The sequence below is a fragment of the Molossus molossus genome, unplaced genomic scaffold (assembly GCF_014108415.1).
Source record: "Molossus molossus isolate mMolMol1 unplaced genomic scaffold, mMolMol1.p scaffold_m16_p_6, whole genome shotgun sequence".
In the NCBI taxonomy this organism is placed as follows: Eukaryota; Metazoa; Chordata; class Mammalia; order Chiroptera; family Molossidae; genus Molossus; species Molossus molossus.
Genome location: NW_023425399.1, coordinates 97491573 through 97505382, shown reverse-complemented (window position 1 = coordinate 97505382; position 13810 = coordinate 97491573). Strand labels below are relative to the sequence as shown.

At 35.7% G+C, this 13810-nt stretch overlaps 1 protein-coding gene across 6 annotated transcripts in view; it reads left to right on the top strand.

Annotated features, from left to right (window-relative positions):
- The window catches only part of SMAD2 (SMAD family member 2), an 80167-nt gene extending 70699 nt beyond the window's left edge, over positions 1-9468 (top strand). For 2 of the 6 annotated variants that reach the window (XM_036245167.1, XM_036245168.1), the window contains 3 exons: positions 2038-2175; positions 2344-2488; positions 6230-6789. In XM_036245167.1, coding sequence (XP_036101060.1) covers positions 2038-2175; positions 2344-2488; positions 6230-6353 — 407 coding nt within the window. In that variant the 3' untranslated portion in view covers positions 6354-6789. Of the gene's footprint in view, positions 1-2037; positions 2176-2343; positions 2489-6229 lie in introns of all 6 variants that reach the window. The other 4 variants (XM_036245172.1, XM_036245171.1, XM_036245169.1 and 1 more) reach the window with 4 other exon arrangements.
- The last annotated feature ends 4342 nt before the right edge of the window (positions 9469-13810 follow it).

Here is a 13810-nt window from a genome sequence, read left to right as displayed (position 1 = left end):
GGATAAAAAAATAAATAAATAAAAAGATTTGTGAAAATACATTGCTTCTCTTCTCACTAAATTTTTTTTTTTTGCTTTGGAAAAGTTATTTTTTATAAACATTTATGTTAATATGTAGTGGGTTTATTTGATTTTTAAATGAATTAATAAATGTTTTGAATCTTAGTTTTGATATCTAGTATGGTAAGTTTTCGTAGATGGAATCCACATAAACAAGAACTTTTTGGGGTCTTCAGTATTTTTTTTTTTATTGACTTAAGTTTAAAAAAAAAGGTTTGAGCACCACTGATGTGACTGAACATAGTTCTCATCACTTTAAAGTAACTTCTTTTAACTGTCATGTCCTTTTTCTTTTTAATGAACTATCACCTCCTATGATAATTAATACTGATCACTAAAGAGTGAGTGTGATAAAGTGTTAGGGATTTAAGAGGTCTGTTGTTATTTAGCTCCTTGTGGAATTTCTCAAATCTTGCTTGATTTTTAAATTCTGCATGTCTTGTTAGGGTACCGAAGTATCTTGTAGGTGGGAAGGCCTCTGCATATCTACCCTACTTTAACTAAAATGTATCTGTTTTTTCCCGTGCTTTAATTGGGGTTCTGCATAAAAATTTAACAGAAGTTTTTCTGTACCTTGCTCACTTCTGCCGAATTTTAGATTGTCATAATTATTGGATTATCTTTTTACTCTTGATTTCTAGTTTATTAGGTGGTTTTTATCAAAGAATATAGCCTGAAAATTTTCTACTTTTAGACTTAATGTTTTCCTGATGGTCAAGTACATGACTATTTTAATGCTTTTGTGATGGGCAAGTAAATGATTATTTTTTTAACACATATTCTGTAGTCATATGAGAACAGGGCACCAGTTTTTGTATTTGTGTATTAAATGTGGCTTGTTAGTTCTTTTATTCATTTTTTTTTTTTTAACTGTAACATACTATCACATGCTTACCAGCCTGAAACAACACACATTTATTATCCCACAGTTTCTGCGGGTCAGAATGCCCGGCATGGCTTAGGAGTCTCATCAGGGTCTCACAAGGGGACATCAAGGTGTCATCTGAGCTACCTTCTCATCTAGAGCTTGAGGTCCTCCTGCAACTACATGATTGTTGTGGAGTTCACTTCTTTGAAGTTATAGCACAGAGATCCTCATTTCTTGCAGACTGTCAGCTAAAGGCTATTGTCAGCATCTAGAATATACCTACATTCCTTGCCAGGTGCTACCTCCCCCTCCGTGTTTATAGTCAACAATGGAGTCTCTTGTGTTGACTGTCTCTCACACTGTGAATCACTTTCACCAGGGACAGCCCAGTCTTCTTTAAGGGTATCACCTAAGTCAGGCCCACCAAAGATAATCTCCCTTTCTTTAACCTTTTGATGAATTTTTGAAATATGTTTTTATTAATTTTAGGTGAAAGAGGAGAGGGAGGGAGACAGAGAGAAGCATTGATGTGAGAGAGAAATGTTGATCGATTGTCTCCCATACACATCCCAACCAGGGACCGAACCCACGACCTGGGCATGTGCTCTGACTGGGGAATCAGACTGGTGACCTTATGATGCACGGATGGTGCTCAACCAGCTGAGCCATACCAGCCAGAGCTTGATGATTTTTATTACCCTTTTTTCTTAACTTTAGTGGGATCTTTAAGGAAATATTATTTATTATAATGAAGGTATATTTCTCCAAACATTAGTTAATTCCTTCAAAATTAACTCAATGTCTTTTATTTAGTTTAAAATATATAGTTTGTATGAAATTTTTTAATTTTACTATCCATGTACTTTTATACATTGTTTAAATATTTTTGATAAGCATGTATTATTTTTACAAATCAATAAAATCATTGTTAAAAAATACTTGGGAAAATATACAGTGCTGTTTCAAAGTTAGACTTCAGAAAAGCACAGCTGTGGAAAATGCCATCTAAATACCTTATATTATTTTAGTATTCCTCCAAGAAGACTCTTCCAAAGTCATGCTGAAAAAGTAAATATTATAAAACTAATTCCATATGTATTTTGTTTTAGGAAGAGGAGTGCGCTTATATTACATAGGTGGGGAAGTTTTTGCTGAGTGCCTAAGTGATAGTGCAATCTTTGTGCAGAGCCCCAATTGTAATCAGAGATACGGCTGGCACCCTGCAACAGTGTGTAAAATTCCACCAGGTATGGACACAAAAATGTAAATAAACCTGTCATTTCTAGTTGCTGTTAATTTTAGGAATCAGGAGATGATTTGCATGCTCGTATTCTAATATCTGTACCCCTTTTAAAAGTATTTCCGAAATGATACTCTTTTTACACAATTTTTTTTTTACTTTTTTTCAACCATAGGCTGTAATCTGAAGATCTTCAACAACCAGGAATTTGCTGCTCTTCTGGCTCAGTCTGTTAATCAGGGTTTTGAAGCCGTGTATCAGCTAACTAGAATGTGCACCATACGAATGAGTTTTGTGAAAGGGTGGGGAGCAGAATACCGGTATGAAATACATATTCAGTTCTTAAATTTCCACATTATAATTACTTTTTCTTCTATTCTTTGCATATTCTGGAGTTCACATATATCTGTTTTCATTGAGTTTATGGAGTCAGCAGATCTTTCTGTGAAATAACCAAAGAAAGTTGGAGGCCGCTCGATTCAAAATATTGCAGATTAATGAGCTGGCATTATAGAAGAGAGAAATTGAAGCATGATATGCACTGTATCACAGATTGTTAAATACCATAAGGTATAAAGGAAGGATTATGTCATTTCATAGAAGAAGAGATGTCTTCACTGGGGTTCAGTATAGGCTTCCGGTAGGATAGTGGAGATCGTGTAGGTTCTAAAAGATGCATAGTATTTTAGTTGTCATAGCTATGAGTACATGACAAATGATAATTGTGCTAATAAAATAGCAGTTCAGTTTGCCTGGAGTATAGAAAATACAGATGCATAAGACTGGACAAATAAGTTTTGAGACAACTTGAATATAAGTTTAAGAGGTAGAACTTAATTCAGTAGTAGGAGTGGGTACTTGTTAGGTGCCAGGCACTGTGCTGTGTTTTAAATGCAGTATCTCATGCCTTTCAACATTGTTGAGAATTCCTGTTACTATTCTTTCTTTATAAGGTTGCAGTCTTTGTAAATAAAACTGTGGTTCAGACTATTACTTATTTGGAAGTAGGCTTAGAAGAGATTTGATCATTTCCTCAAGGACACATTGTAAGTGGTGGAGAAGGGACTTGAGGAAAGCTCTCCGTGAGTCTTATCCTCTTCTCTAAAGATAATAGTAACAATTACATAATTGAGTTTTACAAAAGCAAATTTGTCAGCGAGGGATAAGATAGACTACAGTGGATTGGATTCCAAAGAAAAGGAAGACTTCCTCAGCATAAAGAATAGAATTAAAATTAAAATATTTAATCTTTCTCCAGCTCCTATTGCTTATTCTTTGAATGCCTGCTTAAGAAGAGATTTATATAGTATAGCAATAGCATTCCTATTTTATTCGGCAATTTGAGCCCTTCTTGAGAATTTATTTCACTTCATTTGGACTTAATTCCTGATCTTAAACAAGTTGTGTGAGGGGTGTGACTTTTGAGGTGGTGAGATTTGAGGTATGCTGGTTGAAAACTTTTATAAAAATATATTTTGTGGTAGATATTTATATCCTAGAATGAAGACTTATATTAGTAGAATAATTCATCTTGTGACTTTGCTGTGGTTCTCTTTGCTTTAATCATTTCCCTTTTGAAGTGTGGTACCACTAAAGACTGCTGAGTTCTTTTTTTCCTTCGGACTTGAATTAACCTGAGTTGATATTAAAATTAGATTCTGATAGTACTTTCTGATACCAGGTTTTCAGGTCAGACCCTTTTTTCCCCTTTAAATGATTAGAATATTGCAGAACATGGTAGAAATTTAGTCAAATTAAATATGAACTGAATAGGTTAGAGAGAATTCCCTGTTTGTTTATAGGTCTCCTGCTAAGTGCAGTTTTAATTGGTAGAGAGAGCTGCTGTCCTTCATTTACTGTGGACTCTGCCAGAACAATAATATAGAGTATGGTTTTATGGGTGTGGAATCAGGTACATCTACTTTGGATAATTAACAAGTTTTCTTGAACATTTACAGGTCAAAATAACATCAGATACCCATATATCTGTGAACTGTGGGTAGTTACCAGGAACCTTATATCTTTAATGACTCTGGATCTGAGGAGGTAGATCTAATGGTTATATTTGTAAAACTGGTTTTTTGTTTTTTAAATGCCAGCTTGATTCCCAGCATAAAAGTCAGGAATATAGTAAAAAGGAAATATAGATGTGTAAGGAATTCATATTAAAATTCTCAATAAAATATGAGAAATGAGTGAACCAGTACTGGAGTAACTAAACAGGTAGGAGGTGGATATTGCCTCAAGTGTGGTTTTGTGCCCCAAATAGGTGCAGTGACAGCCTTCTTAAATTTATTTCTACCTTTCCGTGATCTAGATTAAGAATTATTTCTAAAGGTTAAACTAATGTAGTAAAGTGATCGGATTGAAAAAAACTGGGAAATATAAGCAGACGGCAAATAAAAATAAAGAGATTTTGGCAAAATTACTGCCAAAGGCCTGATTCAAGGGAGAGAAAAAAGGCAGGAGAAACTATGTGTGAATAAACCAAAAAGAATGGAGTTGGGAAGATGACAAAGGGTCAGTCTTGCCTGTATCTCATAGATAAGATGAAGCAACTTGGGAAGCGTGCTCATAGACAAGCATAGTATTCTAAATCAAGACAAGGCGATGAGTCTATCCAGATCAGATTTGGGACTGTTGTGTTAAGTATTCTGTCATGTCTTAGGAATGATCATATATCAGAATGTCTTAGTGTGTATCTCAGACCCTGAGACAAGGATTCAAGTGCAAAGACTTTGTTCAGGAAATGGAGGAAACACTGGTAAGGAAAGAGGAAGTAGGGAAGTGAGGTAGGGGAGGGAAGGCAGCCAATATCATTATTAATCCATCTACTGTAGTGGGTGGGTCACTAGTTTATTCCCTTAGGGAAACTTTGGGAAATAGTAAAGAACATGCAGAATTATCCCACCCAGAGGGAAAGGAAACCGGGTATTTAAATGCCAATTCCTGTGTCATTGCTTGAGGGCTGCTCCTGGGGATATTCATTTTCTGGCACTTCTAATCTGCTACACATGTGGACAGAGCTGAGAGGTTCTCAGGCAGATAGATACCTGCAGTTGGAAGATAGCTAGAGAACATTAAAAAATCTGAAGGTTATAATGGGGCACTGATACCCTCTGCTGCAAAACTACATCCTTTGAAATGCAGTTTTAAATTATATTGAGCATGTGTTGCTTGGAGGTGAAAGTTGATAATGGCCTTTTCTCATGGTTGAAGGGCTGTCACATTGAAGAAGGCAGGCAAATTTACTGACTTTTACTGAAATTAAATAAAACAACTAACATCGGTACATAGAGTGACAAGATGTCATTGAAGAATATGTGATTCCCAGATAGTAGCCCTTTGTGTTGACGTACTAAGGGTTTTTTCTTATTAAAAGCCTACATGATGTTGCTAAAGGGGATGTTACTGGCTTTGTCCAGGAGAGTTGAACTGTAACTCTTAACATTCTGTGAAAATCTTGGATCAGAATTTTGTTTTGGTACACTTTAATAAAATTTGCACCCTGTTCCGCTTAGACTTTGGTATTTGAACATACTCTGTTCTACGGTTGATAAATAAGTAGGGTAACTAACTATATATTCCCATTAGCACGGGACAGTCCTGGCTTATCTCTCTTACCCTGGCATGATTATTAATAGTGACTATGTTCTCTCATAATGGTGTCCTAATTTTGATGGTAAATAATAAGGTCACCCTACTAATTTTAATTTGAGGGGAAAGGAATTTTTTTTTATAAATCTCTTTAAAAGAAAAATGCCATTGGAAATACTTTGCTAGACTTTGAGGATTAAGCAGTTTTCAAAATAATTAGATATCCAAACTTAATACTTGTTCAAAAGAATTTAGGTTTCATTAACAAAGATTTGACAACAATTTTATATAAAAAAAGAATTACATATTATTATTATTTGTATTGAATATAATTAGTAAAGTTGAACACATTGAAAAAAAGAGTTTAGTATATACAATTTTTTACTTTACCTAAATTCTTATTGCATGTAGCTAACCATGGTCATGTTCTTTTCATATTTATTTGCTTGTATTCTTTTAAACAGGAGGCAGACAGTAACGAGCACTCCTTGCTGGATTGAACTTCATCTGAATGGACCTCTACAGTGGTTGGACAAAGTATTAACTCAGATGGGATCCCCTTCAGTGCGTTGCTCAAGCATGTCATAAAGCTTCATCATCAATCAAGTCCCATCAAAAGACTTAATGTAACAACTCTTCTGTCATAGTATTTGTCTGTGGTCCCCATGGACTGTTTGTATCCAAAAATTCAACCAAGAAAACAGCACTTGAGGTCTCATCAATTAAAGCACCTTGTGGAATTGGTTTTCTATGTTCGAATATTAGATGGGAAAATTAGTGTCTAGAAATACCCTCCCATAAAGGAGGAAGAGAAGATTTTAAAGACTTACTGATGTCTTGTTGGGCATAAAATTGAGTGTCCCAAAGGTTTCTTAATAACAGTAGTAGTTATGTGTACAGGTAATGTATCATGGCCCAGTATCACTGTATTGTGCTGTTTATATACATTTTTAGTTTGCATAAATTAGGTGCGTGTGTGCTGCTTCTTGATTTAGGCAAGCCTTTATAAAGTTACAGTACCTAATCTGTTATTCCCACTTCTCCGTTATTTTTGTGTGTCTTTTTTAATATATAATATATATCAAGATTTTCAAATTATCATTTAGAAGCAGATTTCCCTTGTAGAAAAACTAATTTTTCTGCCTTTTACCAAAAATAAACTCTTGGGGGAAGAAAGTGGATTAACTTTTGAAATCCTTGACCTTAATGTGTTCATTGGGTCTTAAACATTTCTTCTTGTTGGCTTGTTTGTTTGTTTATTGCTGAATCTCATTATAAGGAAGCCTTGGAGAAAATCTTCCAAACCTCCATTTCTACTTTTGTCCCGATACTAAAACAGCATAGCATGACATCCATCACCAATAATGGTTTCACTGATAGTGCCAGCACCAGTCACTTCTGGGGTACAGTAAGAGTTCATATGGAGTAAGTTGCTTTATTTCAACAAATAATACTTGACTTGTGTGACCTAGCAGTCGGTTCATTTATCCTTCCACACCTCATAAAAAATTTACAAGTGTCAGTATAATTCTTTTCAGGGATATGCTACAATTATTTCAGTGTATTTATCTTTTTTAAAAGCCAATCTATAGATGTAAACACTCTTTTTAAAAAGGTATTTTAAGTATTTAAATAGCCAACCTAGTACTCTTTGATTGCGTTTCATTTGATTTAGTTACCAGATTGTTTTATGAATGGACCTTTTGGAAATGTAATTGCTCCTGCAAAATACCTAGAAAACTGATATGAGGTATGATCCCCAGATAAGGGCCATCTGTTTTTAAAGTATGTTGTATTCAATTGATAAAATCTCTTATTTTACATAATTATTAATCTAGAATTTTAAAAATTTGAGGAGAAGCAGTTTAGCGACTTTTTAAGCTTACATTTACCTATAGTCTGAGCTGTTCTTAACTAATCCTGAACGTGTGGTTGCTCTGAGAACTGACCACATTTTATACAGTGAGAGGGAGAGTCCAGAATCTTTGTCGGCAGTCCATTCTGCAGCAAGTAATTCTTAGGTCTAATGTTAAGTCATTGCTGTTTAAACATTACTTGTTTGCATCTCAATAGAATTGAAAAATAACCACTCCTGGTCCCCGTCTAGTACATTTTTGTATTTTTAAGATATATATCTTAGGTACTTGTTCTTTGAAACTATAGTCATCTGTCTCTACAGGTGTTATTTTCAGTACTTTGAGCATTTGGTTGTTTTCTGTGAAGTAGACCCCATTTTTCAATATTAGTGTGTATATGTGTATGTTCTTGTGAACTTGGAATTTTTAATTCATTCAACAAATACTTACTGTTCACCTATTATATGTGCCAGGAACTTTCTTATCCTTCTGGTAAAGGTGAACAAGACAGATAGTATCTCCTTTGCTGAGACAGCAGTTACTATAACCCTTTATCAGCTTCTTTGTCTATGAAGGAAATAATTAGGGTGATAGAGCATAACAGAGGGAAGGCTTCCCTAAGGCAGTGATGCTTGAGCTAACACTTGGCGTGAGAAAGGAGCAGACTGGATGGAGAGCCTGCGGAGATGGGCATTCCTTGCAAAAACAACAGCATCAAGTGCAAAGGCTCATCTTAGAGGAAACTCATTAGGTATGAATATTTTATATGAACATCTCTACACAGATTCATACTTGAGGATCAGAATGGTTCTACAATTTATAATAGTTGAAGGTGGCCTTATTTTGTGATAGACTGCTTCTTGTGCCATGCTCAGTAATATTTCTTGTTCCTCAAGCCCTTGCTTTAAAGTTTGTCATTTGCACCCGTCAGTACCATTTAACAACCCCTTCTTTAACTTTGCCTTGGGCAAGTTTTCACCACTGGTGTCTGGCTGCTTGCTTCCAGACTTCCTGCTGCCCACTAATTACTACTTCTACAGTGCATCTTGTGATTTGAGTGTATGTCCCAGTTATTACCATTGTCAGATCTGCTGGAGATAACCAGGGAAGCCTCTGCCCTTCGGAGGTGTTTACTTGAGAACCTGGGAACAGTTCTGGGGGCACAGAACAAACAACTCTGAAACCAATGGAAGGTCTGAGCAGTCCCTCTTGCACTGCTGTGTTAGGTGAAGCAGAGCCAGCGCCAGCATGCCAGCAGTGTAGCACAGCTCTGCATTGTGCTGCAGTTCTGCTGTGCAGCGTGGGGCTGGGACCAACTCAGGAAACACCTATTGTAGTGAGCAGTTATGCCTATGGAGCAGTTGACTTCACGGTGGTGACTACATTTTCGTGAATACATTTAATGGTCATGGTAGTGATTGTTTTTACTTATAGATTGTTGATTTCTGGACCATAGTTGACCAGGAGTAACAGAAACCACAGAAAACAAATTAATGGATAACGGGTGTGTGTGTGTGTGTATGTAGGCAAAATTAGCCCATTTACATTACTGATATAGGTGTTTTTAAGCAATACCTCCCTAGAGCTTCTTTGAAGATGTTGAACCCAAAAAGCATTTGTCTCTCTGCTTCTCTTCTTCACATTCAGATAGTTCCCCAAATATTTAGCAGTTTCCTGGGCTGTTCACAATTCAAATTTCTTGTATTTTAACGAAAGAGCATCTGCAATGCCCAAGTAGTAATCCCAACCAGCGGCCTTTTTTCATATTTGCTTTTTAATGAGATGCTGTTTTTGCATTCTGTTCTGTCTACAGTGGCCTATTAACGTTGACCCTTCCCCGCCCCACCCCACCCCCTTTATAGGGGCTGTTTTCATTCTTGTAAATGGTGAGTTCTCTTCTCTTTTGAATTTTATCTTTATTTAAATCAGCAACATTATTTAGAATTTCTCCTTCACAGGGCTAGTAACTTCCTCACTTGAACAGTATGAGAACTGAAGGACTATGCTGTCTATCACTTCTAGGTGAATGGTGTTTTTCTCAGTGGATTCGATTCCATATAGATACCTTAGAGCTGGCCTTGGAAATTGGAGGCTGTGACATCCCCACTGATTTTGATCTAACTAGTGGCACTTTATTTTAATTCTGTATTGGAGTTCTACATAGATTTCTTTAAAAGAAAAAGTTTTATTGCTTAAAAAAGTTTGAGAAGTTTATAACCACTGGTTAAAATGAGAACAAACTGGATTTTAGCCCTCTGGAATAACCCTGCTTGTGTTCTTTTCTCATCCCACTTTAAGAAACTTGTCTGATTAGATTCGAATTAATTATACTAATTATACATTATTGATGCCTATTCTTTTCCAAGCCACTGTGATAGGTGTGGAGTAATAAAAAGATTTGGTACTGACCCTCATGCTGTGCTTAGTCTTGTGGGGGTTACTGTCTCTCTCGGGACCTGTCACTTTGCAAGAAGAAAATCAGGTATTTTTTCTTGAAAGCTGAATAGTCTTATTCTGTACTTTTATACTTATTCTGTATTTCGTTTATATTTGCACATTGTTGAATACCTAGGGTTTTTTTTTTTTTTTTCCTTTTGGTCGATTCATCAGTCTTTTAAACATTGTCAGATTTCTTCTTTGTTGAAATTACTGTAATTTCACTTTATTTGTACCTTTATTGACAGTTTCATCAAGACTAAAACTCCAAAGGTGAAATGCAATCAGTTTCTTGCTAGTTGAAATCAAACAAAAGAGTGCAAATACCCACTTGGTGTCTCTACCTCTTCCAGAAACTGTCCAAATATACTTTTAGGATCTTTTTTTTTCTCTTTTTAAATAACTAATTATTTCGAACATTCATTCAATAATAGGGGCCCTCCTGGTTGATGGTGGGATATAAAGTAACACAAGACAATCTTTACTTAAAATTTTTTCATGTGCAGTCTTTGCTTTCATAGCCAAACATTCCAGTTTCGCAGTTGGCCTGCCTCCATTATCACCCCTCCCCCATGCCCGGTATCTCTTGAGATAACTAAGTAGTCGACATGGAAACACATGATTTTTTTTTTTTTACTCTAACACATTGATGTCTAGACATAACAAATTATTGCCTTGTTTACTTTCCTCCATGAGCTTTGCTCATATTTATCAGCTGACTTTTATTCTTTCTCCCGTTCTCTTGACATGTGTCCCTAATGGTTTCGCTGATTGCCATCTTCCTTGCCAACTATGTTTTATCTGTGTACATCAGAATGTTTCTCTCCTTTGACTTACTAAAGACCAAAAAGGATGGTGCTCTTCACACCCAGGGTTCTAATTTCTTCATGAAGATTGTTGTTCAAATGGTCAATCACTTGATGGGAGAAATTCTCTCCAGTTTAATGTCTTTGACTAGCAAATAGCATGTCATCAGATCCTATTTTAACTTAGTTTAGGATTATGGACTTTTCTGGCAGTTGTAACCAATGATTTTCCTACAATACTAGCCCTGTTTCCACCTTGGAGCATATTGTATTGTTGAATTTAGTACAATCGAGAGTAATGATAGTGTGTGGTCTCTAGAGGTAGTCAGAATACTCCTATGGGGTTCCTTTCATATTGTCTTCTCAAGCTTTCCATGAGTATTTTGTCTGTTCACACTACTTTTTTAATGTATGGGGATTGAAGGACAAATGATCTCTTGGTGTGGAATTCCTGTGTTTGTAGCCTCAGACAGGAAATGTGAACTGTACTAGATAGATGGCCTTTATGATAAGAACTTGTCTAACGTGTTCACACAATTTCTTGAGTAGGAACTGTTTTATCTTGGGTATTATAGCTAACTTTATAGATAGAATAACTGCCTTAAATCTTTTTAGTAGGAAATAAACTATATAATGTGTGTGTATGGTTTTATATATACATACATGTACACTCATAGAAAAACCTTAACAGTAAGGATCATTTATCTGCCTATTTTTTTAAAGTGTTGAATGCTTCTGTTATTTCAGTAAAAAGTTTTTAATTTGCTTGCAGATATTTTCCTTTCATGGACAGACCATCAGAGTAATTTTTTTTCCTTCTGCCAGAGTCCTAATTTGGTGGTTCAGTTAGTATGCCATTTTAGGCACAATGACAATTAAGAATCATAACTGGAAATCACTAACATCAAATAAAGCTCTACCATATGCCCCTTCATTAATTTATTATATGCTCAGTGGTCTCTGGAAAGTACTAACTTATGGTTAACTATTTTTTAATGTTAAATTGTGGCCCCTGTCCTTAATTCTTTTTCCTTTGGTGTAAGCTGCTTAAGATACCCCGGGAAGTACCACTATCAAGTTAAGTTCTGTATTTAAGAGGAGCCTGAAGATGGCACAGAACTGATTTTCTTAGCTGTGCTCAACATAAATGGATTTTCCAAAGGTCTTTGGGCCATCTCTTGATTTACAGAGGATCTGACTGGAGTATATTAGCCTCAGTAAATTTCAGAATCAGTTGTTTTGCTGCCTTGAGATTCATAATAGACTCAAAATTTCACCGTTAGTTTAGATGTAAGGACCCCTTGGAAGAATAATGCCACTGATAATAGGAGTGATAAGGATTCATTAGCTGTACACAAAGGACTTCTAGATTATTCTAAAAAAGAAAAAATTTCCTGAAAAATGATGGTTTCTCCAAAATGTCCAGTTTGCTCTTTTGGGTTGGGGATAGGGATTTACCTCCTATTTCTAATAAACATGATAATTTAAGGAATAATGAAATCCATAATATATAGATTTAAGAACAAAAGTAAAATTTTAGGATTATAAAAATAACATTTTCCATTTCACACTCTACTGTTCCTCCTCCCTGTGGCTTTAAAGCTTTTGGCCATTTTACAATGTTAGTCACTAGAGAACTTGCCATATTTCTGGTTCTATATTAAGTTCTACCCTTTACAAAGCTGTAGCATAGAATTGGTTCTAAACATTTGTCTGTAGAAATAGAAGTCCTACTAAAGTCTTCCAAAGAGACTTCTTTTCTGAATAAGTCCCCAAGAAAATATGTTTGTCGCTTTCATTATTCACATTCTTGGATTGTTCAAACAGAAAAAAATATATTGGTGAAAAGAGTAGGGTCTTTTTTGGTGAATGTATGTACCTGCTTTAAGAACGTAGTCATTTGTTGGTTTATGTAACTAATATATACACAGATGAATTTAAATTGGGAGAAATAAAAATCACATATATAGCAAGTAGGTAACATGCATGGGTTTAAAAGTTTTTTGAAAACCCTATTTCTTGGCAGAACCCAAATTGGTCATTTCTTAGACCACCTTTACCACAGGCTTCATTTTTGCTTTTTGACCCTGACCTTTAAGGCATAAATATTTATATCTTTTTATTAGTGATAGTGAAGCTATGACACTAACCGTTATTATACAAGAAGGCAAAACAAGAAACACTAGAGATTAAGATGAAAACAGTTCTGCACTTGTTGAACTAGATCCCAGCATTGTAGGCAAAATAAAAATTTTTATATCTTAGAGTAGTCTTTTTGCCAGTTTTCCCCAAGGCCAGACCTTCTGGGGGAAAAGTAACATAATTCAGGGCCTTTGCAAGCCAGGGGGTGGGGGGGTGGGGAGGGAGGATGATCTCCAGTTGGTAGTCTTCTTTTCAATATATAAAGCAAGAATGTGGGAAATAGTTGGCAACAAATGTTTTCACCTAAAAAGAATATGAAACGACATAAAACTGGTTTATTCCTTTAGCTTTGAAAATTTTGCAAAGATACAATAAAATACTGTATAACTGGACAGAAACAGAACCTTTGGAGGATTTGTCTGAAAACAGGTTGCAGGGATGAACTTTTATACACTACTTACAAATTTGCATAAATACTATTCTTAAAATTAACACCATTAAATATTTATGGACTTCCTAGGAATTAGCCATTAGCAAGTGTCCTAAAAATAATTTTGAGCTGATGCCCACATAGGTAGACTACGCTCTTGAAAATTTTTATCTTTTCTCAAGAGATACCAAGGGAGGAGTGAGTGGTATTTTTAGGGTGAGCAACTGCCCTGGTGTGCCTGGGACTGGGGTTCCCTGGATGTGGCACTTAGAGCACTAAACCCAGGAAACTCCCAGGCACCCTAGGAGGAGCTGCTCACCCTAGGTATGTATTCTTGTGATTTCTCCTCACTCCCTTAAAGGTTGTAACATGAAA